General features: G+C 39.9%; 2 protein-coding genes across 8 annotated transcripts in view; one reads left to right on the top strand and one right to left on the bottom strand.

Annotated features, from left to right (window-relative positions):
- The first annotated feature begins 2,162 nt into the window (after positions 1-2,162).
- LOC308385998 (protein broad-minded-like) overlaps positions 2,163-24,431 on the top strand; it is a 94,009-nt gene continuing 71,740 nt past the window's right edge. For 2 of the 7 annotated variants that reach the window (XM_080865261.1, XM_080865262.1), the window contains exons 1-5: positions 10,279-11,811; positions 11,911-12,086; positions 12,971-13,089; positions 14,361-14,480; positions 14,738-14,826. In XM_080865261.1, coding sequence (XP_080721387.1) covers positions 11,801-11,811; positions 11,911-12,086; positions 12,971-13,089; positions 14,361-14,480; positions 14,738-14,826 — 515 coding nt within the window. In that variant the 5' untranslated portion in view covers positions 10,279-11,800. The other 5 variants (XM_080865265.1, XM_080865263.1, XM_080865266.1 and 2 more) reach the window with 5 other exon arrangements.
- Positions 6,057-9,040, bottom strand: LOC308385985 (spastin-like; the record flags this gene model as incomplete). Its single annotated transcript, XM_080865232.1, has 1 exon — positions 6,057-9,040. One exon carries the CDS (start codon positions 9,038-9,040, stop codon positions 7,919-7,921), a length of 1,122 nt encoding a protein of 373 aa, XP_080721358.1. The 3' UTR covers positions 6,057-7,918.

The raw sequence follows: 24,431 nt of genomic DNA, 5'->3' as shown, positions 1-24,431 counted from the left end.
TTTGCACCAAAATGGCTCCAGAGTGTGAGAACATGTTTAGTACAAAAGAAAGAAGAAACAGATTTTGGTTCTCACTGTGAAGTGAGGATATAGTATAAAAATAATTGGTATCAATAGCTTTTACTTTTACTTTTACTGTTAGCGCCGGTGTCCTTCTATTATAGTGATACTAAACAAGGCAGGAAATTATATTTTTATTCTACAAAATGAAATGAATGTATCTACTCTGCAGAAGTGTTTGTGAATTTCAACAGATCGATTAGCTTGCTGCATTATATGTATGAACTGCATTTTTATCAGTTGCAGTTTCACCATCTCAGTGCCTAATGCTTCCCTCTTGTGGTGTCATGGTGGTTAGAAATAAATATGATATGTTATATGAAGTATATAATAAAAGCAAAGGCTTCACGTAAAGAGGGATTGGGACAGCTTTTAAGCAGGGTGACCTGCAGTATCCCACTGATTAACAGCCTCAACTGACACGTTCATGATGACTTTTGCTTTGTTCCCATTCCTCAGATCGATTTTCCCTTTATAAGGTTTGCTAAACCAGATGCTATATTTATGCTAAAAGTGGCCATAAAGAGTAAGGTCAGAAGGAGGAAAGGTAATACAGCAATGAAGAATAAAGGCAAAGTCAAAGACCGATTCCAGCTTTAAAAGCTATCTATGTATTTTTTTGTACATAGATTTATATGAAAAAGATGATCTGATTTCTAGCAGCAAAGGGCACATGCAAAAAAGCATTGGCAGGATAAATTCAGTTAAAGCAGTTAAATCAGTGCAAAGGTACAGAAAAATACTTATATTAGTTTGGAAATCAACAAGCAAAGAAATCCAGATAGATGTGATTTTTCCCATTCAATAGTACTTTTAATGTTCATAATTAAAAATGCTTTTGATTAATTTTGTCAGTAGGAGTAAAAGTTTGATGATTTTTTTCTCAGTGTTACTGCTCCATTAATAATAAGTGTTTAATAATTAATAATAAGTGAATCCAAGTTTTACCCCAATGTTTCCACCATTCCTCTCACCTAACCCTCATTTCCTCTTCAGGCCTTGCCTTTCAACCACACACACCCTCTACAGCAAATTAACAATATCTGAAAGTCATGTCCTTAAGAAATAAGAGGGGAAAATCGAGTTAAGACCCAACACAGGACCTGAAAGGTGCATCTAGCCCTTCAGCTGATTCATCTACCGTTTGCTGAACCCTTGTCAGAAATTGTTAGAAGAAGAAGAAGCTATTCTTAAGGATGGGAAACTCTTGATTGATGGAATCTTGAATATAGAAAAGTAACAATGGATTTTAATCCACAATGTAATGCCATTGGGAAAGCATGTGATTGGCAAATGCATCATTTTTCAGGATAGCAATGATCCCCAAAATACTGTCAGTACAGTAAAAGCATACCTGGATAGAAAAACATACAATAGAACAGCATCAGTCATGGCTTGGCCTCCCCAGAGCCCAGACCTCAATATTACTGAAGCAGTGTGGGATCATTGTGACACGAGAACGGAACAAAAGGCGGACAACACCCAAAGACGTGCTCTGAATATCCTTCAAGAAGCCTGGAAAACTGTTCCTGTGGAAATGACAAGAAAACTAGAACTGAAGAATAACAGTTACAATGCCAAATATTGACTTTCAAGCTTGTTATATTGTTATAAACTCTATTTTACGTATATTTCCATTTATGTTTGCACATGTTCAATAAAATCATTGCTCCTGAGGCAACGAGGAATGGCTAAAGATTTCTGCCACTACTCCATAACAAACATCAACTAAAAGTGTTTGATAAATGCATTCTATTTGCTTTTTTAAAAATCACAAAGTGAGAGATTTTTTTTCAATTTAAGTGAGCATTATGTTAATGTTTTAAATGTCATGGCATAGGATCAGATCGCTTCAAAGTAAATTATATTTTGAAATGTACAATCCCTTAAACACTGTGTCCTGATCTTGAACTAATAACTACTGAGATCTCAAGTCTACTGCATAATAAGACAAACAGCACCATTTAGAAAATTTCTTTTTATTGCAAGTATTCTTAATGCTTTGATGTTTTGTACAGATTTTCATATTTACAGTGATAATTAGTATTCGTCTAATAAATAATACAACTGAAAGTCATTCTCTAGCCTACATGTTTAAATATTGCACGTGCAAAGTATGTATAATATGTGCTTGTCCAATAGATATGCTGTCTTAGCAGCTATTTACAATGTTACATAAGAAACAAATGTGGGATCCAACCACCATGCTACTAAAGAGACACTGTGCGTTTCCCCTCCAAAGCAAACCCTCCACTTCAGTGATGGAGTCATGCAATTATTCTACTGGGGTGAAGACAGTTTAATTACAGCATCACTGCAATAACAGTATCCATCCAAAAAAAAAAAAACATCAAATAAAATTTTAATTATTTCTAAATAAGAAATTCGTGATAAAACAGTTTTCCAATTAACCACTACATAACAGTAGTGTCTAGTTCTTATTTGGTAGGAAATGTCCACCAGTGCTGTAACGTTTTCAAAAATAATAGTAAAAGAAAAAAAGCATTTTGATGAAAAACTAAACCAGCGTGACCTACTGTACAAGTTTGTTTAGGCTGCTTTTGCAGCAGTGCTCTTTATAAAGTCTCCAGGGTGTGATAGTAATAAATCATCTGTGAATGAAACCTTTTACACGTTTAAAATCACTTTGTCTGCCATAGGCAAGAAATCTGTTCCTATAAATACACCGTTTAATTATGTGTTCGCATTGCAACTGCTGCTCTGCCAGAAGTGTAGGTAGAGCAAAGTCAACCTATACATTATACATATCCTCATATTTGAACATTCAATATCAATATATTTTCCACATATTGTGAATATAACGCTGAGTGTGCAGAGAGGGAGAAACACGCAAACACCGTGACGAGACAAGAGCACGGGCAGTGTGATGTTACTTCACCTCTAGATGGCACTATTGCACAACCTACAACCTTCTGCATCGTTTCACTGGAATGGATGACAAGTACAGTGCAAAAACAATAACAGGAACAAACTGAGTCCGATATGATATACATATTTATGCCAAAAAAAAATGCCCGTTTGATCTTGTGTTTCCATGTAGGAACAGGGAAAAATGTCTATATTGTGTTGTCTGGTTCACCTCGGCAGAGTTCTATGGCTTTGGCAGGAGGGTTGAGAGGAAACAGAAAGGGCCTTTACCGCCTGCACCTGGCATGTTTGTGATGAAGCAGCTGCCTCTACTCCTGCTGAGCCTCCTCCCTGTACCTCTGAACCCGAGTGAGCAGAGAGCACCGACGGTCATGCACACACACAGATACTGTACACTTCAACAGACACTGGAGATACAAATGATGGGCCATTTGCTAAACCTGCAGCACACACTGCTTTCTATGTGAAAGAACCATTCTGTGAGAAAAACTCTACTGCTCATTTGATCTATGACCTCTGAAAAACAGTTCATGATTTCCATTACTATTCAATTATAAAAAAAAAAAAAGTACATTCCCTGGGTTATACAGCACTGATATGCAAAGCTTAATTGTATATCTGTAACTCTAGAACTGCAGTATTTATAGTTTTCTTAGTTTAATATTTCAATTTCATATTCTTCTTCTAAGTATAAAATCCCTTTTGTTATATTTGTCTCATTAATTTAACTGAAATACACTGAAAATTGCTCACAAATTAAGGTTTATGTGTCAATACAAATGCAGGTTTTATTGCTGGGAGCTTCCCGTGATGCACTGACTATTTCTTCTTCCATGACACTAATGTTTTGTCTTTGCTTCATCATTTATGTACTGTACTGTATCCCCAGTTTTCCAGCGAGGGCTGCGTACATTTTGATTGCATTAACGTTTTTATCCAGCCTTTATGTGCAAGCTTGAGCTGCAAAATTCAAATGTAGTTACTGACAGGCCAAAGTGCAACAGGGAAGAGATTAAATGGGATCAAAGGGAGTGGCATTATAAATTCCTTCCTTCCTGAGATTCAAATCCTCCAATCAAAACGGTGCCAGCAATGCAAAGACAGATTTCTTTAAAAGATTGGACACAATAACAAAGTCAGTCGTTTATTTATTAAAGCACTGTTAATAATTTTAGTTGCTGCTATTTCAAATAAATGTTTGGTACAACAAATTTCTCCGTGTTCTGTCTCAGGCTTTATTCGGGCCCTGGTACTAGAGCTATGGTCTGTTCTTGAGTGCAGCAGTGACGACATCAGAGTGGTCCGTCCCAAACCAACTCCCATTGACCCCACAGATAGGAGTTGCATTAAGGTATTGTATGTATGTGCGTGCGTGTGTGTGTGAGAGAGAGAGGGAGAAGGAGAAACTTCCTGGAGCCCACAATGCCCCAATTTTTAGATATCTACATAATAGTACAGACACAGATCTCTTAGAAGTTTTGCTTTTCCATCATGTTTTTAGCTCACTGGTTACAAAGGTGTTTAAATTGATTAAAATTAAATTGATTCCAATTATTATTAACCCAGGACTCAGAATAGTGGTCCATGTGTTGCTGTGATACCAGCAGCCATGTAGAAAATTCACTTGTGAATATTCATATTTAAGAAACTGGCAATAGTGATTTTGTTAACAAGAAAGGCTTTTTGCTGATTGGTTTATGGGTGTCTGGGCAAATAAGCCTTACTTTCATAAGACTGCATTTTTAGTTATGTTTTTGGCAGAATTTCTCTCAGGAAAGCTTCAACAAGCTCCAGCGTGAGCCTGTCTGTGTGTGTCTGATGCTTGGCCTCTGACAGCAGCCAAGTCATCTCTCTCAGAGAGACTAGCCAAGTGAATACGGACAGCCAGTGATGTGTAAACTGTGTCCTGCCACAGGCGACTTTAAAGTCTGCCTTATCAGTGGGTTATACATATATGCTGAGGTCAAAGGAAAACTAAATATACACACACCAGCACTTTGGTGAATTAACTCGAGTCTTTGCTTTAATCTGTGCTAAGTACAGTAGGAGGTTTGGTAGTACATATGAAGATAAGTTCACACATGCACAGAAACATCAGAAGACACATGAAAGTATAGATATTTCTATTTTAGAAAAAAAAATCCATCGTATCTTGTTTTTTTCTTTACGTTTCTTTGAAGCTGTTTAATATAATCTAAGTTGTAGCTCGTTTGTGCAAGTGTCTCTCTTTTTTTCCTTTGATGCTTTTGATGATATGTTTTCCCTGTTCTACCAGACCCAGTGAAAAATGCAGGGAGCTTTCCTGTAGTTTAATATTCTTCAGGCTGCAATAGGTTTCTGCTCAACCACTCTGCTCAGAATATATGTCTTATTCAGTTTTGAGAGTGTGGTAAACCATGTTTTACCTTTGCAATCATAAATTCTTTTTACATTTTGTTTTGCTTTGAATACTACAGATATTATTTGTCATATTATCGGTAGTGTTTGTAGTTGAATAGTGTTATATTATTATTATGTGTTAGGATTTGATCAATCCATGACGTGCACAAATGCATTCACAATGGTCTTTAAAAGCAAATACATTTTTTCTCTCTAACAGCTGCTGTATTTACTTTCCTCTTCAGTCCTTCCTGTACTTGGTCAACCTCCTCTCCTCTTCCCAGTCGGTGTGGCAACTGCTGGGCCGACAGTCTTTGGCCAACAAAAGCGAATACACCCTGAGGGAGATGCCAACCTCCATACCTGTAAGTGTTTTTCTTCTTCTTCTTTTCCACACACTGCAGTTTTTTTTTGTCATCCATCTGAGGGCATGTTTGCACTTTTTATTTGGCCTCCAAACACCACCCACCCATTTGTTTTACTTCAAACGCATTCAAATAAACCCTCTCACACTGAGACTGATATACGTTCTCCACCTTACCCATTGTAAATTTCCACACAGTTTTCGTTTTGCACCCTATCCGGTGCATTCTTGTTCAAAGCCTCTCATTTTACTCCACAGGATTTGATTGACAGACTGATTGCCGTGAATTCGGATGGGAAGATTCATTCTCTCTTCCACTACGAAGAGAGTCACACATTCGGCCTAAGGTGGGATTCATTATTTTTTTCATATTACTTAACATCAGTGGGGAAGTAGACGATATCAGATTATCACCTGGTGACTGCACACACACTTCAGCCTCTGGCAATAGGAGACTGGCATGGTGACGTAATCGGCCTTAAAATGCGGCCTTTAAGGCTGCAGACCCTGAATTGGGATACAGCCTCTGAATCGCTGCATCTTGTAGCTGTGTCGTCTTAAATTGGTCATGTGATTTTGACGCGCCGGCGCGTCCGGCAACCCCAGAGGTTTAACTTAATATTTAAGTGTCTCTTGGTTTTAGACTAGTTGTTTAGTCTAATTTGATGTTTTAAACCAGAAAAGGAAGAAGAGGGCTTAGAATTACAGGTAAGAACTGCTCAGTGGTATGTGATAAACTGTAAATGTAAAGCTTACAGGTCAGTCCTCATGTTTTTAAATCAGATTTTGAGTCTGTACATGGCACATTATGCTTTTGCATGTTGTGAAATGTGCTGCAAAACAAACTGAGGTAAACTAACTGGTTTACTGTGATGGATTTAAAGTGCGTGTGACTGGTGCGCAGTGGCTGTGGTGCTCACGGTCAGAGTTCAGTCACAAAGAGGGTAACAGAGATGAATTTAAAGTTAAGGTGATGGTGCTTAGATTCATTCACAGACTGAAACCTTCACACCAACTTTATCCTGTGTCTCTTAGTTTTAGACTAGTTGTTTAGTCTATTTTGATGTTTTAAACCATATCACAGGGTTTTTACTTCACCATTTACGGGGTTTTAACAAGCAAACAAAAGACAGATCGTGATGTTTGAAAATGTTTTGGAAATATTCTTTAAAGATTAGATGTAAAATACGCAGAGGATAAATTCAATTGGTTTATTAGTTTATTACATAAGTTGAAAAAAAGTTAAACAAGTAAATAAAGAAACAACGTAAAAGAAAAGTAAACAAAACAAATCGGTAAATAAAGGAAAATGGTAATAAGAAGGGGAAAAAAAAGAAAAGAGAAAACCCCAACAATCCCCTCTGAGCAAGCACTAGGCGACAGTGGGGAAGAAAAACTGCCTTTAAACGGGCAGAAACTTCCGGCAGAACCAGGCTCACGAGGGGCAGTCAACTGCCGGGACTGGTTGGGGTGAAAAAAGATGAAGGAGAGAGGGAAGAAGTGTTAGGAGAGAAGGGGAGAGGAGAGGTGAAAATTAAGATGGAACAGAGGTGGAGGGAGACGAGGTGACGTCAGCAGTAGAAAAAATAGAAAGAGTAGAAAAAGCAGGAGTGTCCCTCCTCCAGAAGAAGCGGAAACGTTTTTTCTTCTTTTCCATGAGCTTTTCCACGACCACTTTTTTCTCTAGGATGAGGGTTCTCAACTGATCGGTTGTTTCTTCAACTTCCTTCTCAAGTTTCTGGCATCTTTGCTCCATTTCTTTTAATAGATTGCACTTGTCTGTATTTTGCTGTTGTTTTTCCTTGTGCATCTTTTCTAACTGCTCATTTCTTCTTGTGATTTCTTGAAGCTTACGCTGCAGGTCTTCATTTATTTTCTCTTGTTGCTGCTTTTGTGCAAGCATTTCAGCGTTTTCACACTTCAAGTTGTCTGAGTTCAACAACATCTCATTAATGACCTCTGAGTGTTTTTTCGCCATTTCATTGATCCTACGCTGCATCTTTGAACGTCGTTTTTCCAATACTTCTCCTTCCAGTTCAGGTGTTCTGTCCTTCATTGTATTAATTTGTTCAGTTGTAGATTTCTTCTCTCCAAGTCCTGGAGAATACGTTTTTTTTCTTTTTCCTGTTGCTCTTTCTCTTGAAGAAGCTCTTTATTTTTGCACTCTGTTTCATCCAGCCTGACTGGATTTGGATTTATTGAAGAAGGACCACCAAAATCTTTGTTCTATTTGGTGTACATGTTAAGAGTTGCTGGACTAACAGTTGGTTTGATTTGCTTCAGAGAATCCTCAAAGTCTTTCATCTTAATGTTGCGCACCTCAGCAGCAGCTATAACACGGACTTGTTCTGGTGCCAACTCTCTTATTGGGCCAAGTGCAGCATCTTTGGCTAATGCTGTCAAATCGCTCCCTGAATATCCTTCAGTCACTTTTGCAAGACAGGACAGTTCGTCTTGGCTCAGTGGACTCCCGTGCGTTCCCAAAAGATTTTTCAGCAGCGTAAATCTTGTCTTCTCATCGGGTAAGGTCACATATACTCTTTTTGCAAAGCGCCTTAATATTGCTTCATCGAGCTCCTGGGGCCTGTTCGTTGCTCCCATTACAAGTACTCTGTCATCCTTTCCTGACTGCAACCCGTCAAACTCAATGAGGAACTCAGTTTTTAAATGGCGAGAGGCGTCGTGCTCCCCCTCCCTCCTTTGACAGAGCAAGCCGTCCACTTCATCGATGAAGATTACTGAGGGCTGTCTCTCTCTTGCAACTGCAAAGAGTGCTCGTACGAGCTTCTCGCCTTCTCCCACATATTTGGAGGTCAAACTAGCAGCACTGATGTTGAAGAATGTTGCATTAGACTCTGCAGCAACTGCTTTGGCGAGCATGGTCTTCCCATTTCCTGGTGGGCCAAATAAAAGCAAGCCACGTGCAGGAGCTCTCAGACCAGTAAAGAGATCAGGTCTTAAGGCAGGAAGGATGACAATTTCTTGAAGTGCTTGCTTTGCCAGATCCTGCCCTGCGATGTCATCAAATGACACAGTCGCTCCACTGTATACAATTTCATTTGTAATTAAGCTGACCAGTTTACTGTCCACATTCTTTTTCATATCCCTCTTCGGGGGCTGTTTCACAGCTGCCGGTCTTCCATTCTGAGTTTTTCCCACCCGAGTGGTTTTCTTTGCATCAGTTATTCTTAATGGAGGTCTTACAGAAGTGGAGGGTCTGATGGTGGTGGAAACACCTGCGGGTTGACTTTTAGGAACTGACTTTGGCTTACTTGCAATTGTTTTGGTCGACATTTCTCTTGCGCGACTTCCCCCCTGTTCACAGTCATAACACGGTAAACTAGTCATAAACGAAAACGTTTAGGCTATTTATCGCATTTAAAGGTCTTTCTTTGGGACAACGTCACAGAACACAGAAACGTCACAGGGCTTTGGAGCGTGATGTTACAGAGGTTTACAAATACTTTCAAATATAGCTCTGGTCGAACGTTTGAAGGCTGCGAACAAACTGACTAAAACTTGCTGCTCCTGACCCCTATTTATAGAAAAACTTCAAAGGCTCAAAGGCATGTGCTTGTGACATCATCACATGTCCTTGTGACATCATCACATGTCCTTGTGACATCATCACTCTTCATGAATCAGATTGTCACATGACATTTTAGAATGGGGATGTTTTTTTTTAAACCGTTTTCAAATTTAACCCTCTGTGGTCCAGGGTATAATTGGCCGTTCTTGACTATTTTTGATTTTACCTCTATATTTCACCTTTAAAATATGTTTTTCTTGCCTTATTTGGCACCATTATTTTCAGCACAACCTCAAATATCTGAAATTTGAGTTATTGTTTTCATTTTGGTATACTATATTAGCACAGTTGATCTAAATTAATAACACAATAAATTGTGTGTGCATCTCCTGTTTTGTCATGGTTGTATGTCCCGGTTCGTGACAGGCTGCATGAGCTCATCTGGTGGGAGTGTAGTACTGTAGTATTTCAGGCATAAAAACGTGGTTTTCACAGACCTTGTCACAGGGTCTGAGTCTAAGATTCAAATTGTAAACACACAAACACTCAGGCTTGCTGCAAACCTTAGCTGATCCCCCGTGGGCTTAATTTACTGCCATTGTTTACGCACCATTGTAATTGCTTCTCTAGTTTGGCATTACACTTTAATTATGGAATGTAATTATATTTTGTCTATTTTTAGTTGTGGCATTGTGTTGTAATTAATGAAGGGCCTGCACACTCCAATATCAATTTACAATTTAAATTCTCCACAGCATGTTTAACTACATTATGTTGTGCCTTTCCAGAATCCCAGATTTACTTACACATCTCCCTTTATGATACATTAGTACTACATTTGACCTAAACCTTTTCCATCCTTTTTCCAAACTCTCATTCATTTTTTACCTGATAACCAAAAACTGTGATAGTGAAAGGCTGAAATATTTCTAGGGGTATGAGATTTCTGTGTGTTTTCTGTAGGTGAGCAGCTGCGAGAAGTTTGGCTACGGGGTGATGGTGACACAGGTGGCAGCAACTGCTCCGGGAGTTGTGGCTCTGCACAGTTCAGGTACTATTGCAGTTATTTGGACACAACAAACACTTGTCAGCTGTGATGCTTAAGGCTTATATTATAAGTTGTTGTTGTTGTTTTTGTGTTGTCGGTATAAAGGAGACTTAAGGCAGCTTAGGGAGAAATGTATTTGTCAAACCGTTTTTGTTTGGGTAAGAAAGAGTAAGAAGAGGCGTTCTTTTTTGATAAATGGATTCACATATCAGTTGTATACTGATACTAGGTTTATCCATATGCAAAAGGCTCCAGGAAATACCGTACTCTTGTCAAAAGAGGTCAAAAAATGAAGCTAGTGAACAAATATTTTAATCCTGCATTCTTTCTATTGGCTAGAAGGGGCGACTCAACTGGTTATGGGAAAAGAAGTCTGATTACTTATCAGCCCTTCGCTTATAACAGCACCGCTGCGTTCTGAAACCTATTCTCTCCTATGACTTTACCCACGCAAGAACAGTTCCCTGCTGTGTTGAGCAGCGCTGGCTGTGGAGCACTCATGTGTTCCATGATGTGACATATGTTTGTGCCATCGATAAAAAGGCAGACTGACAGAAAGAAGGATGACCTCAAAAAGTGATATAGTCCAGACAGAGCTTACAAATGATGGGCCATTTGCTAAACCTGCAGCACACACTGCTTTCTATTAAATACTGCACGTGCAAAGTATGTATAATATGTGCTTGTCCAATAGATATGCTGTCTTAGCAGCTATTTACAATGTTACATAAGAAACAAATGTGGGATCCAACCACCATGCTACTAAAGAGACACTGTGCGTTTCCCCTCCAAAGCAAACCCTCCACTTCAGTGATGGAGTCATGCAATTATTCTACTGGGGTGAAGACAGTTTAATTACAGCATCACTGCAATAACAGTATCCATCCAAAAAAAAAAAAAACATCAAATAAAATTTTAATTATTTCTAAATAAGAAATTCGTGATAAAACAGTTTTCCAATTAACCACTACATAACAGTAGTGTCTAGTTCTTATTTGGTAGGAAATGTCCACCAGTGCTGTAACGTTTTCAAAAATAATAGTAAAAGAAAAAAAGCATTTTGATGAAAAACTAAACCAGCGTGACCTACTGTACAAGTTTGTTTAGGCTGCTTTTGCAGCAGTGCTCTTTATAAAGTCTCCAGGGTGTGATAGTAATAAATCATCTGTGAATGAAACCTTTTACACGTTTAAAATCACTTTGTCTGCCATAGGCAAGAAATCTGTTCCTATAAATACACCGTTTAATTATGTGTTCGCATTGCAACTGCTGCTCTGCCAGAAGTGTAGGTAGAGCAAAGTCAACCTATACATTATACATATCCTCATATTTGAACATTCAATATCAATATATTTTCCACATATTGTGAATATAACGCTGAGTCCTGCCTGACAGCACATTCCCATGAGTGTGCAGAGAGGGAGAAACACGCAAACACCGTGACGAGACAAGAGCACGGGCAGTGTGATGTTACTTCACCTCTAGATGGCACTATTGCACAACCTACAACCTTCTGCATCGTTTCACTGGAATGGATGACAAGTACAGTGCAAAAACAATAACAGGAACAAACTGAGTCCGATATGATATACATATTTATGCCAAAAAAAAATGCCCGTTTGATCTTGTGTTTCCATGTAGGAACAGGGAAAAATGTCTATATTGTGTTGTCTGGTTCACCTCGGCAGAGTTCTATGGCTTTGGCAGGAGGGTTGAGAGGAAACAGAAAGGGCCTTTACCGCCTGCACCTGGCATGTTTGTGATGAAGCAGCTGCCTCTACTCCTGCTGAGCCTCCTCCCTGTACCTCTGAACCCGAGTGAGCAGAGAGCACCGACGGTCATGCACACACACAGATACTGTACACTTCAACAGACACTGGAGATACAAATGATGGGCCATTTGCTAAACCTGCAGCACACACTGCTTTCTATGTGAAAGAACCATTCTGTGAGAAAAACTCTACTGCTCATTTGATCTATGACCTCTGAAAAACAGTTCATGATTTCCATTACTATTCAATTATAAAAAAAAAAAAAGTACATTCCCTGGGTTATACAGCACTGATATGCAAAGCTTAATTGTATATCTGTAACTCTAGAACTGCAGTATTTATAGTTTTCTTAGTTTAATATTTCAATTTCATATTCTTCTTCTAAGTATAAAATCCCTTTTGTTATATTTGTCTCATTAATTTAACTGAAATACACTGAAAATTGCTCACAAATTAAGGTTTATGTGTCAATACAAATGCAGGTTTTATTGCTGGGAGCTTCCCGTGATGCACTGACTATTTCTTCTTCCATGACACTAATGTTTTGTCTTTGCTTCATCATTTATGTACTGTACTGTATCCCCAGTTTTCCAGCGAGGGCTGCGTACATTTTGATTGCATTAACGTTTTTATCCAGCCTTTATGTGCAAGCTTGAGCTGCAAAATTCAAATGTAGTTACTGACAGGCCAAAGTGCAACAGGGAAGAGATTAAATGGGATCAAAGGGAGTGGCATTATAAATTCCTTCCTTCCTGAGATTCAAATCCTCCAATCAAAACGGTGCCAGCAATGCAAAGACAGATTTCTTTAAAAGATTGGACACAATAACAAAGTCAGTCGTTTATTTATTAAAGCACTGTTAATAATTTTAGTTGCTGCTATTTCAAATAAATGTTTGGTACAACAAATTTCTCCGTGTTCTGTCTCAGGCTTTATTCGGGCCCTGGTACTAGAGCTATGGTCTGTTCTTGAGTGCAGCAGTGACGACATCAGAGTGGTCCGTCCCAAACCAACTCCCATTGACCCCACAGATAGGAGTTGCATTAAGGTATTGTATGTATGTGCGTGCGTGTGTGTGTGAGAGAGAGGGAGAAGGAGAAACTTCCTGGAGCCCACAATGCCCCAATTTTTAGATATCTACATAATAGTACAGACACAGATCTCTTAGAAGTTTTGCTTTTCCATCATGTTTTTAGCTCACTGGTTACAAAGGTGTTTAAATTGATTAAAATTAAATTGATTCCAATTATTATTAACCCAGGACTCAGAATAGTGGTCCATGTGTTGCTGTGATACCAGCAGCCATGTAGAAAATTCACTTGTGAATATTCATATTTAAGAAACTGGCAATAGTGATTTTGTTAACAAGAAAGGCTTTTTGCTGATTGGTTTATGGGTGTCTGGGCAAATAAGCCTTACTTTCATAAGACTGCATTTTTAGTTATGTTTTTGGCAGAATTTCTCTCAGGAAAGCTTCAACAAGCTCCAGCGTGAGCCTGTCTGTGTGTGTCTGATGCTTGGCCTCTGACAGCAGCCAAGTCATCTCTCTCAGAGAGACTAGCCAAGTGAATACGGACAGCCAGTGATGTGTAAACTGTGTCCTGCCACAGGCGACTTTAAAGTCTGCCTTATCAGTGGGTTATACATATATGCTGAGGTCAAAGGAAAACTAAATATACACACACCAGCACTTTGGTGAATTAACTCGAGTCTTTGCTTTAATCTGTGCTAAGTACAGTAGGAGGTTTGGTAGTACATATGAAGATAAGTTCACACATGCACAGAAACATCAGAAGACACATGAAAGTATAGATATTTCTATTTTAGAAAAAAAAATCCATCGTATCTTGTTTTTTTCTTTACGTTTCTTTGAAGCTGTTTAATATAATCTAAGTTGTAGCTCGTTTGTGCAAGTGTCTCTCTTTTTTTCCTTTGATGCTTTTGATGATATGTTTTCCCTGTTCTACCAGACCCAGTGAAAAATGCAGGGAGCTTTCCTGTAGTTTAATATTCTTCAGGCTGCAATAGGTTTCTGCTCAACCACTCTGCTCAGAATATATGTCTTATTCAGTTTTGAGAGTGTGGTAAACCATGTTTTACCTTTGCAATCATAAATTCTTTTTACATTTTGTTTTGCTTTGAATACTACAGATATTATTTGTCATATTATCGGTAGTGTTTGTAGTTGAATAGTGTTATATTATTATTATGTGTTAGGATTTGATCAATCCATGACGTGCACAAATGCATTCACAATGGTCTTTAAAAGCAAATACATTTTTTCTCTCTAACAGCTGCTGTATTTACTTTCCTCTTCAGTCCTTCCTGTACTTGGTCAACCTCCTCTCCTCTTCCCAGTCGGTGTGGCAACTGCTGGGCCGACAGTCTTTGGCCAACAAAAGCGAATACACCCTGAGGGAGATGCCAACCTCCATACCTGTAAGTGTTTTTCTTCTTCTTCTTTTCCACACACTGCAGTTTTTTTTTGTCATCCATCTGAGGGCATGTTTGCACTTTTTATTTGGCCTCCAAACACCACCCACCCATTTGTTTTACTTCAAACGCATTCAAATAAACCCTCTCACACTGAGACTGATATACGTTCTCCACCTTACCCATTGTAAATTTCCACACAGTTTTCGTTTTGCACCCTATCCGGTGCATTCTTGTTCAAAGCCTCTCATTTTACTCCACAGGATTTGATTGACAGACTGATTGCCGTGAATTCGGATGGGAAGATTCATTCTCTCTTCCACTACGAAGAGAGTCACACATTCGGCCTAAGGTGGGATTCATTATTTTTTTCATATTACTTAACATCAGTGGGGAAGTAGACGATATCAGATTATCACCTGGTGACTGCACACACACTTCAGCCTCTGGCAATAGGAGACTGGCATGGTGACGTAATCGGCCTTAAAATGCGGCCTTTAAGGCTGCAGACCCTGAATTGGGATACAGCCTCTGAATCGCTGCATCTTGTAGCTGTGTCGTCTTAAATTGGTCATGTGATTTTGACGCGCCGGCGCGTCCGGCAACCCCAGAGGTTTAACTTAATATTTAAGTGTCTCTTGGTTTTAGACTAGTTGTTTAGTCTAATTTGATGTTTTAAACCAGAAAAGGAAGAAGAGGGCTTAGAATTACAGGTAAGAACTGCTCAGTGGTATGTGATAAACTGTAAATGTAAAGCTTACAGGTCAGTCCTCATGTTTTTAAATTAGATTTTGAGTCTATACATGGCACATTATGCTTTTGCATGTTGTGAAATGTGCTGCAAAACAAACTGAGGTAAACTAACTGGTTTACTGTGATGGATTTAAAGTGTGTGTGACTGGTGCGCAGTGGCTGTGGTGCTCACGGTCAGAGTTCAGTCACAAAGAGGGTAACAGAGATGAATTTAAAGTTAAGGTGATGGTGCTTAGATTCATTCACAGACTGAAACCTTCACACCAACTTTATCCTGTGTCTCTTAGTTTTAGACTAGTTGTTTAGTCTATTTTGATGTTTTAAACCATATCACAGGGTTTTTACTTCACCATTTACGGGGTTTTAACAAGCAAACAAAAGACAGATCGTGATGTTTGAAAATGTTTTGGAAATATTCTTTAAAGATTAGATGTAAAATACGCAGAGGATAAATTCAATTGGTTTATTAGTTTATTACATAAGTTGAAAAAAAGTTAAACAAGTAAATAAAGAAACAACATAAAAGAAAAGTAAACAAAACAAATCGGTAAATAAAGGAAAATGGTAATAAGAAGGGAAAAAAAAAGAAAAGAGAAAACCCCAACAATCCCCTCTGAGCAAGCACTAGGCGACAGTGGGGAAGAAAAACTGCCTTTAAACGGGCAGAAACTTCCGGCAGAACCAGGCTCACGAGGGGCAGTCAACTGCCGGGACTGGTTGGGGTGAAAAAAGATGAAGGAGAGAGGGAAGAAGTGTTAGGAGAGAAGGGGAGAGGAGAGGTGAAAATTAAGATGGAACAGAGGTGGAGGGAGACGAGGTGACGTCAGCAGTAGAAAAAATAGAAAAAGTAGAAAAAGCAGGAGTGTCCCTCCTCCAGAAGAAGCGGAAACGTTTTTTCTTCTTTTCCATGAGCTTTTCCACGACCACTTTTTTCTCTAGGATGAGGGTTCTCAACTGATCGGTTGTTTCTTCAACTTCCTTCTCAAGTTTCTGGCATCTTTGCTCCATTTCTTTTAATAGATTGCACTTGTCTGTATTTTGCTGTTGTTTTTCCTTGTGCATCTTTTCTAACTGCTCATTTCTTCTTGTGATTTCTTGAAGCTTACGCTGCAGGTCTTCATTTATTTTCTCTTGTTGCTGCTTTTGTGCAAGCATTTCAGCGTTTTCACACTTCAAGTTGTCTGAGTCCTGGAGAATACGTTTTTTTTCTTCTTCCTGTTGCTCTTTCTCTTGAAGAAGCTCTTTTTTTTTGCACTCTGTTTCATCCAGCCTGACTTTCAGCACTTCGTATTTTTTCTTTATGCCTTTGAGTTGGTCCTGCATTTGTGTGACCCCTTCCTTTTTCTGTCCGAGGATTTGTGCAGTTTGTTCCATAGCTTCATCAAGCGTTCCTTGGAGCGCCTGATTCTTTTGCTCCATGTTTTGGAGATCCCTTTGCATCTCCCCAATAGTAGCATTCGCGCGTTGAAGCTGGGCAGACGTTTCTTTTAATTCAGCACTCTTTGTCTTGTTTTCCTTCATCAGGAACAAAATCTTCTGTCGTGCTTCACCAAACTTTCCTTCCCAGGCCTCACTAATAATTTTTGTGTAAGGCTGGCGTTGCTGTTGTTTTTCCAGCTCTTGATTTCGTGCTTCCAATTGTCTGCACTTCTCCTCCAGTTGAAGCTTCTCTTCTTCAATTTGTTTAATTTTTGCATGTAGGTCGGAGTTTTCCTGTAATGTCCTTTGGACTGATGAGGCACCAATGGATCGTGTCATATCAGGCTTCCCTCTTGAAGTGAGTGGCCGGCCAGACCTCGAAGGAGAGGCAGCAAGATTGTTTATTCTTTGTTGGCATTTTCGTGGATACATTTTTAATCCTGTGCACAGTGACTCTGAAGAGGTTTACAAATACTTTCAAATATAGCTCTGGTCGAACGTTTGAAGGCTGCGAACAAACTGACTAAAACTTGCTGCTCCTGACCCCTATTTATAGAAAAGGCTCAAAGGCATGTGCTTGTGACATCATCACATGTCCTTGTGACATCATCACATGTCCTTGTGACATCATCACTCTTCATGAATCAGATTGTCACATGACATTTTAGAATGCGCCCCCTGCCGCCATCACAGTAGGCCAGACAAAGGATACAGCTTCAGCTATGGTGGTACGTGTGTAGTCGGTTGCAATGTTAGATCTCACGATCGTGAAGGCAAGAAACTGGATTAATCTTTTAATCGTTTTCCATCCTGGCGGCAACGTGAGGGATCCCATGTATCCGATATCACCAAACAAAGACGCCAGGCATGGATTGCAGCGGTGAGACGAGCGGATATCGAGTTCCGTGCAATCCCCAGCTTTTTGTTGGTTTGCTCGCGGCATTTTCTCTCCGGTGAGTTCTAAAGTAATTCATATCACTATCCGATTGTTGAGTCTGACGTCACTAGCCGTGTCTGGGCCTAAACTCTGCTGCAGGTCCATATATCAAATGATCACTGTGGCATTACTGAGAGTTAAAACACTGTCTTAAGTCTTTCATCTTTAATAAAATTATCAGCGTTCTGCTCTACCAGGTGTAACAACTGAGTTAAACATCCAGGCATCCATGACAATGGAATTTATGACATATGAGTTAGAAGTTAGCAGCAAGTTAGCTCGCTAGCTTCTATCTAAATACAATATAGCATGTCCTGACTGCGGGGTTTTGGAAACAAATTAAAACGTACAGCTTTCTTATCACTTCCAACATAAATGAAGACAGAAAACTAAACAGCAGTGACAGTGGCTGCAAATTTTACCAGGGTTTTAGTCAAATGCCCCCCTGTGATTTTACCTGCACCCTGCGATTTGATTTTTAGTTATTTTAACAGCAAACTGAAGAAAAGCCTTGACTCCGTTGCTCCACTCACCACCAAAAAGATTAACGTAAAACATGCATCACCCTGGAGAAACGAAGAAGTCAAAAAACTCAAAAGAAATTGCAGGGCAGCAGAAAGGAGATGGAGGAAAAATAAAAATAATATCAACCATCAAATATTTTCCGAGCAATTTAAAATGTACAATAATACATTAAGGAAGTCAAGAAATTCATACTTCGCCAAAATAATCAGTATTAACAAAAATAATCCCAAGGTCCTCTTTTCCACCATAGATCATTTATTTAACCCTGATTTTAACAGCTCCCAAAGAACCCCCACAGACTCGCTCTGTGAGCAGTTTGCAGACCACTTCAGGGGAAAGATCAGCGCCATCAGATCTGATATTTTATCTAATCGCGATATGATTGTAAACACATCTGAGGGCTCGATTGTACCTGAGGAGACACTGGACAGCTTTGTCCTGGTTAATGCTGAGAACTTTCAGAAGGTTTTCTCCACAGTGAGACCCACCACATGTCTTTTAGATCCAATCCCCTCTTCACTCTTTAAAACACTTTATGGATTTTTTGAGGCTGAGCTTTTATACATGATGAATTGCTCTCTTCAGTTGGGTGTCTTCCCTGCTGCCTTTAAAACGGCGGTGGTGAGGCCCCTTCTGAAGAAGAGCAATTTGGATTGTAATGATTTTAATAACTACAGACCTGTATCCAACTTACCATTTTTAAGTAAAGTCTTAGAAAAACTTGTTTTTACTCAGATTACTGATTTTCTCAATGATAGACAGATCCTGGAGATATTCCAGTCTGGATTTAGGGTGAACCACAGCACAGAGACGGCTCTCCTAAAGGTTTTAAATGATCTTAGATGTAACTGGGACGCCCAAAAGCTCTCAGTCCTGGTGCTGCTGGATCTAAGCGCAGCCTTTGATACAGTAGACCACGCTATTCTTTTAAACAGACTAAAACACATGGTGGGCCTCTCTGGTGCTGTACACAACTGGTTCACTTCCTATCTCTCTGACAGATCTTTTATGGTGAGTATGGATACATGCTCCTCTAAGATCCATAAAATGACATGTGGTGTGCCTCAAGGGTCGGTTCTAGGCCCTGTACTTTTTAATTTGTATATGTTGCCTCTCGGCAGTGTCATCAGGAGGCATGGAGTGAACTTCCACAGTTACGCTGATGACACGCAGCTGTACATCTCCGTGTCTCCTGATGACACCAGACCAATGGATGCCCTTTTTAACTGTATCTTGGATATAAGATCTTGGATGGCAGAAAACTTTTTACAGCTTAACCAGGACAAAACTGAAGTTTTAATTGTCGGTCCTGAAGCTCAGAGAGAGAAACTCTTGTCTAAATTAGAGGCATTTTCACTATGTCCTTCGCTACAAGTGAAAAACCTGGGTGTTATTTTTGACTCTGAGCTTGGTTTTATCCCACATGTTAAACATGTAACCAAAATTGGATTTTATCATCTAAAAAATATAGCCAGAGTCCGCCCTATTCTCTCTCGGGCCAACACGGAGATGCTGATGCATGCTTTTATTGCCAGTCGCATTGATTACTGTAATGCCCTGCTCTCTGGTCTTCCTAAGAAGAATATTTCAACTTTACAACTCTTGCAAAACTCGGCAGCTCGTGTGCTGACGAAGACCAGAGGGCGGGCCCACATTACACCGGTTTTAGAATCGCTGCATTGGCTCCCCGTGTGTTTCAGGATCGATTTTAAAGTTCTTTTATTGGTTTTTAAATGTCTTAATGGTCTTGGGCCTTCTTATCTCTCAGATCTGCTTTTACCATACGAACCCTCGCGGACCCTGAGGTCCTCTGGTACTGGCCTTTTGATTGTCCCTAAAGTCAGGACACATACTCACGGAGAGGCAGCTTTTCAGTGGTATGGTCCTCGTCTGTGGAACAGCCTGCCGGAGGAGCTCAGGGCCGCAGAGAACGTACATGTTTTTAAGAACAGGCTCAAGACCCACCTTTTTAATTTAGCTTTTACTTAGCGTTTATTTATTTTTTATGCTTATTTATTCTATCCTGTTATTCTATTATTAATTTAGGATTTACCTAATATTTTTTGATTTTATTCTTATTCATTTTTTAATCTTCTTACTCTATTTATATTTATATTTATATTGTATCCTGTTCTTATTTATTTTATCATTTTACCCTGTATATATCGTATTGCGTCATATCTCCAGTGTTTCCTCGGAGGGCGCTCTCTGCACCGGGGCTGTTATTGACCGTGGCTGCTGGTCTCTGGGGTCCTCTCAGCCTGGTTGGGGGGCTCCTTGGCCTCCCTCCGGCTGTGTGCCCAGCCCGGAGGCTGCGGTCTGTGACCGGCTCCCGGTGCAGACGGCTCTCTGTTATAATGTTTCCTCACTTGGCTCATGCGAGCCCAGCCCAATTTTTACTCTTTAAGTGTGCGCGTGTGTGTATGTGTGTGTGTGGGTGGGGGTGGGGGGATATATGTGTATTGAGAGTGTGGGGAGTGAGTTGGAGGGTGGGGTGGGCTGCTTTTAACTATGTAAAGCACTTTGTGCTACATTTTTTCTGTATGAAAAGTGCTTTATAAATAAAGCTTGATTGATTGATTTGTAGGGTTACTGAAGTTGGGCTAGCTGGTATATAATGATGTGCTACGTGACCGCTAGTAACACAGCTATGTTAGCACAATATAAACACGCTAACTTTTTTTCCACTCGATAAAAGTTAACGTGAGTGTTCTCGGTGGTCAGGAACAAATGTAATCGCATGGCAGGATGCTGTAAAAGGACCAAACCAAAAGGCTTTTAGTGGGGTTTTTTTCAATGCGCTGCGGTCATAGATAATGAGATAAAACATGCTAATGTGTGATGCTGCAGAACCACGTCATGTCGACTGAGTAGCTTTTGATTTGGCATTATTGCAGGCAAACCAGCATATGAAATGGATGTAACAAATCCAGACTGGGCACCAACACTGCACATGGGGCACGACGACAAACCTGTGTCAGACTCGGACCGGCACGCAAGGCGTATGCAACGGAAGCGAAAAAGAGCACCCATTGCAGGTAAACACCCCCCTCTGAAAACATACTAAATTGCTCTTATGGTACACTAATCCGCACATAACTTAAAGATGAATCACACACCTGTCATTGGAATATTGGTGTACATTAACCTTAAGTCTATGCACTATTTTTTATCTTACAGGCTTGATGATCGATGAAGGTCTGACAGAAGAACAACAACCATGTCATGGAGGCAGTGGACAGCAGTTGTGTTGGACAAGTGGAGGTTGACGTACCAGCTGCAAATGTGGACAGTGGTGATGGGAGTGACAGCGTCACGGAAGCTGAAGGGCAGACGAAGGACTGTGTGTGCAGTCAACAGGGCAGAGCAGAAATAAACCGGCTGTTGGAGGAGAACAGACTGCTTCGAGCACAGTTGCAAAAGACAGAGCTGAATGAAACTTTCTTAAAGGACGATACCGAAAAAGTAAGATATTACACTGGACTATATTGTTATGCAGTCTTAATGTCCCTCTTCAACACTGTCAAAGATTTCCTGCCAATACCGAAGAAACTGACAGGTTTCCAAATGCTCTTACTCACACTAATGCGTCTGAGACTTGATCTTCCAGTCCAGCATCTTTGTCATCTATTCCATGTGTCGCACAAAACACTGTCTTCTGTCTTCACCGATACCATTGATGTTTTGTATGCCCACTTAGGAGCACTGGTGCACTGGCCTGAGAGGCACTGTCTGCAGGCGACAATGCCTCCACAGTTTACTGAAACTTTTGGAAAACGAGTAGCAATCATTGTTGACTGTTTTGAGATTCGAACAGAAAGACCATCTAATTTAAAGGCACGCGCACAAACATACTCTCATTACAAGGGTACACAGACCATAAAATACCTCATCGGGATTACACCCCATGGAGCTATTTCTTTCATTTCCAGGGGATGGGGGGTCGTGCATAGAGCAGGGCGATATGGCCAAAAATATTTATCACGATATATATTTGAAAATTTGCGATAACGATATAACCGACGATATAATTGATGCGAGACAAAATACAACTCCACAACATTACTAGCGCAAAAAGACAACCTTCCATTTATTTTCACCTAAACAAGAAGCTGGTTTTTATGTACATTAAAGCTTTATAAAAATGTAACAGTGCAAATGCAAATTCCTTGCTGAAAGTTTAACCAAAAGGCATTTCCAGTAGAAATGGGCTGACATATCCTGAGCATAACCATGTATAATATCCACTGAAGTTAAAAAGAGGTGCTTTGCAACATTAAACTGCAGTGTGCAGTACGCATTTTTCGGACCATAAGGTGCACGGGATTATAAGGCACATTAAGCGAAACAAAGCAGTCAGATAAATCAAACTTTATTAAACTCATTCTTCTTGCTTCCTCCACTTCTGTACCATTGATTCATTAATGTTGAATTCTCTGGCAGCTGCTCTATTCCCATGTTGTTGCAGTATATTAATGACTAACCTGGTATTGTGGATAGATTATCTCAGTTGTTCTCCTGACTGAAGTTTGGTCCGTTTACAGCATCCTGCCATGCGATTGCATTTGTCTCTAACCATGAAGAACCTTCACGTTAACTTTTATAAGTGGAAAAGTGTTAGTGTTCGTCCTCCAGCTTCACTGTTTATGTTATGCTAACATAGCTGTGTCGCTAGCGATCACGTAGCACATCATTATATACCAGCTAGCCCAACTTCAGTAACCCTACAAACGTCACTGCTGTTTAGTTTCCTGTCTTCATTTATGTTGGAAGTGATAGCAGAGCTGTACGTTTGATTTTTTTCAGAAATCTCTCAGTCAGAACATGCTAAATCATGCTTAGGTAACTAGCGAAACTAGCGAGCTAACTTCCGCTAGCTTCCTGCTAACTTCTAACTCCATTAAATGTAATAACTTTTTGTTTTCATGGAAGTTAAACTTTATAGTTACACCTGGTAAAGCAGCAATGCTGATCGTTTTACTAAAGATGAAAGAATTTAGACAGTTTTTAACTCTCAGTGATGCTGCAGTGTTGTTTGACCTGAAGCATACGGAGTTTAGGACCCAGATTACTCCCAGATTTAAGAGCATCTTAGTCCGACAAATACGACAATAACGACGACCGCTTGCATGTTCTGCAAAAAAATGTGCTTTGTCGTGTATCTGACAGACAAACACCAAACCAGTTCCACATCACGGAAGTTGCACCATTTTTACAAACCAATTCTGGTTCATCTGTTTCACTCAACAATCGGCCATGTGCGTATGAAAACAAAGGCACTGCGCATGCGCGTTTTACTCCCATTCTATCGCGATATTTCATTTTCCTATCGTTGCCTAACATTATACCGGTATTACCGTGAATGGTATAATATGGCCCAGCCCTAGTCGTGCATCAGATAAACACATCATAGAGAGATGTGGCATTCTTCAAAAGCTGTTACCAGGGGACGTAGTATTGGCTGACAGAGGCTTTGACATCAGAGATGCTGTAGGAATGATGTGTGCGGAGGTCAAGATTCCAGCTTTCACAAAAGGCTACTGTCAACTTGATGCAAGGGACGTTGAACAAACGAGAGCAATTGCCCACCTGAGAATTCATGTTGAGCGAGTAATAGGTAGTTTGCGCAACAAGTTCAAAATGTTACACACAGTCTGATTACTCTTATCATGTGAGGCTGAAGACACAACACTTCTTGATAAGATCGTTAAGGTTTGCTGTGTTTTTGTTAATATGTGCCCCAGTGTTGTTGTCAAACCAGGGCCAAATGACACTTGCTCCTGTTGAGTATTCTTAAAGCTGTTCTTTTGGATGTACTGTACATTGTAAATAGTTGTACTTTGTGTGAAGTTGTTTTAATAAAACAAAAAAGAATAGTATATTTGTTTGTTTTTCTTTATTATAGATCTATTCACATGTACACAGCAATCACATAAAAATGAAATGCAAACTATTTACATCGCACCACACAGCTGTCATCAATCTTTAACCACAACATGAAACATTACAGGCTATTTAGAGCAGCACGTTGTTTCGAGAAGTATTTCCCAACAAGTTCAGGAAGGCACATTTTACGAAAGAAGTCTTGTGCTTTCTTTAAGCGCGGTTTCCAGAAATCCACAGCAGGGAAGACGCGAGTCACAGCAAGGTCTCTCTGTGTCCACACAACGAGGCCACAGTGGCTGGCGCCCGTAACAAAGACTCAGCGTCTCTGTTGTGTAAACACGCCAGTGATTGGGGTAATGTGGGTGACTGTGTAGTGTAGTTGGTGTAATAGTTTTCGACTCCACACAGTCACTGCTTTGCTGTGCTTCTGCAGCGTA

This window comes from Rhamphochromis sp. 'chilingali' (genome assembly GCF_963969265.1).
Source record: "Rhamphochromis sp. 'chilingali' genome assembly, chromosome: 18".
Lineage (NCBI taxonomy): Eukaryota > Metazoa > Chordata > Actinopteri > Cichliformes > Cichlidae > Rhamphochromis > Rhamphochromis sp. 'chilingali'.
The sequence above is the reverse complement of the archived record's forward strand: the minus strand, read 5'-3'. Positions and strand labels throughout refer to the sequence as shown.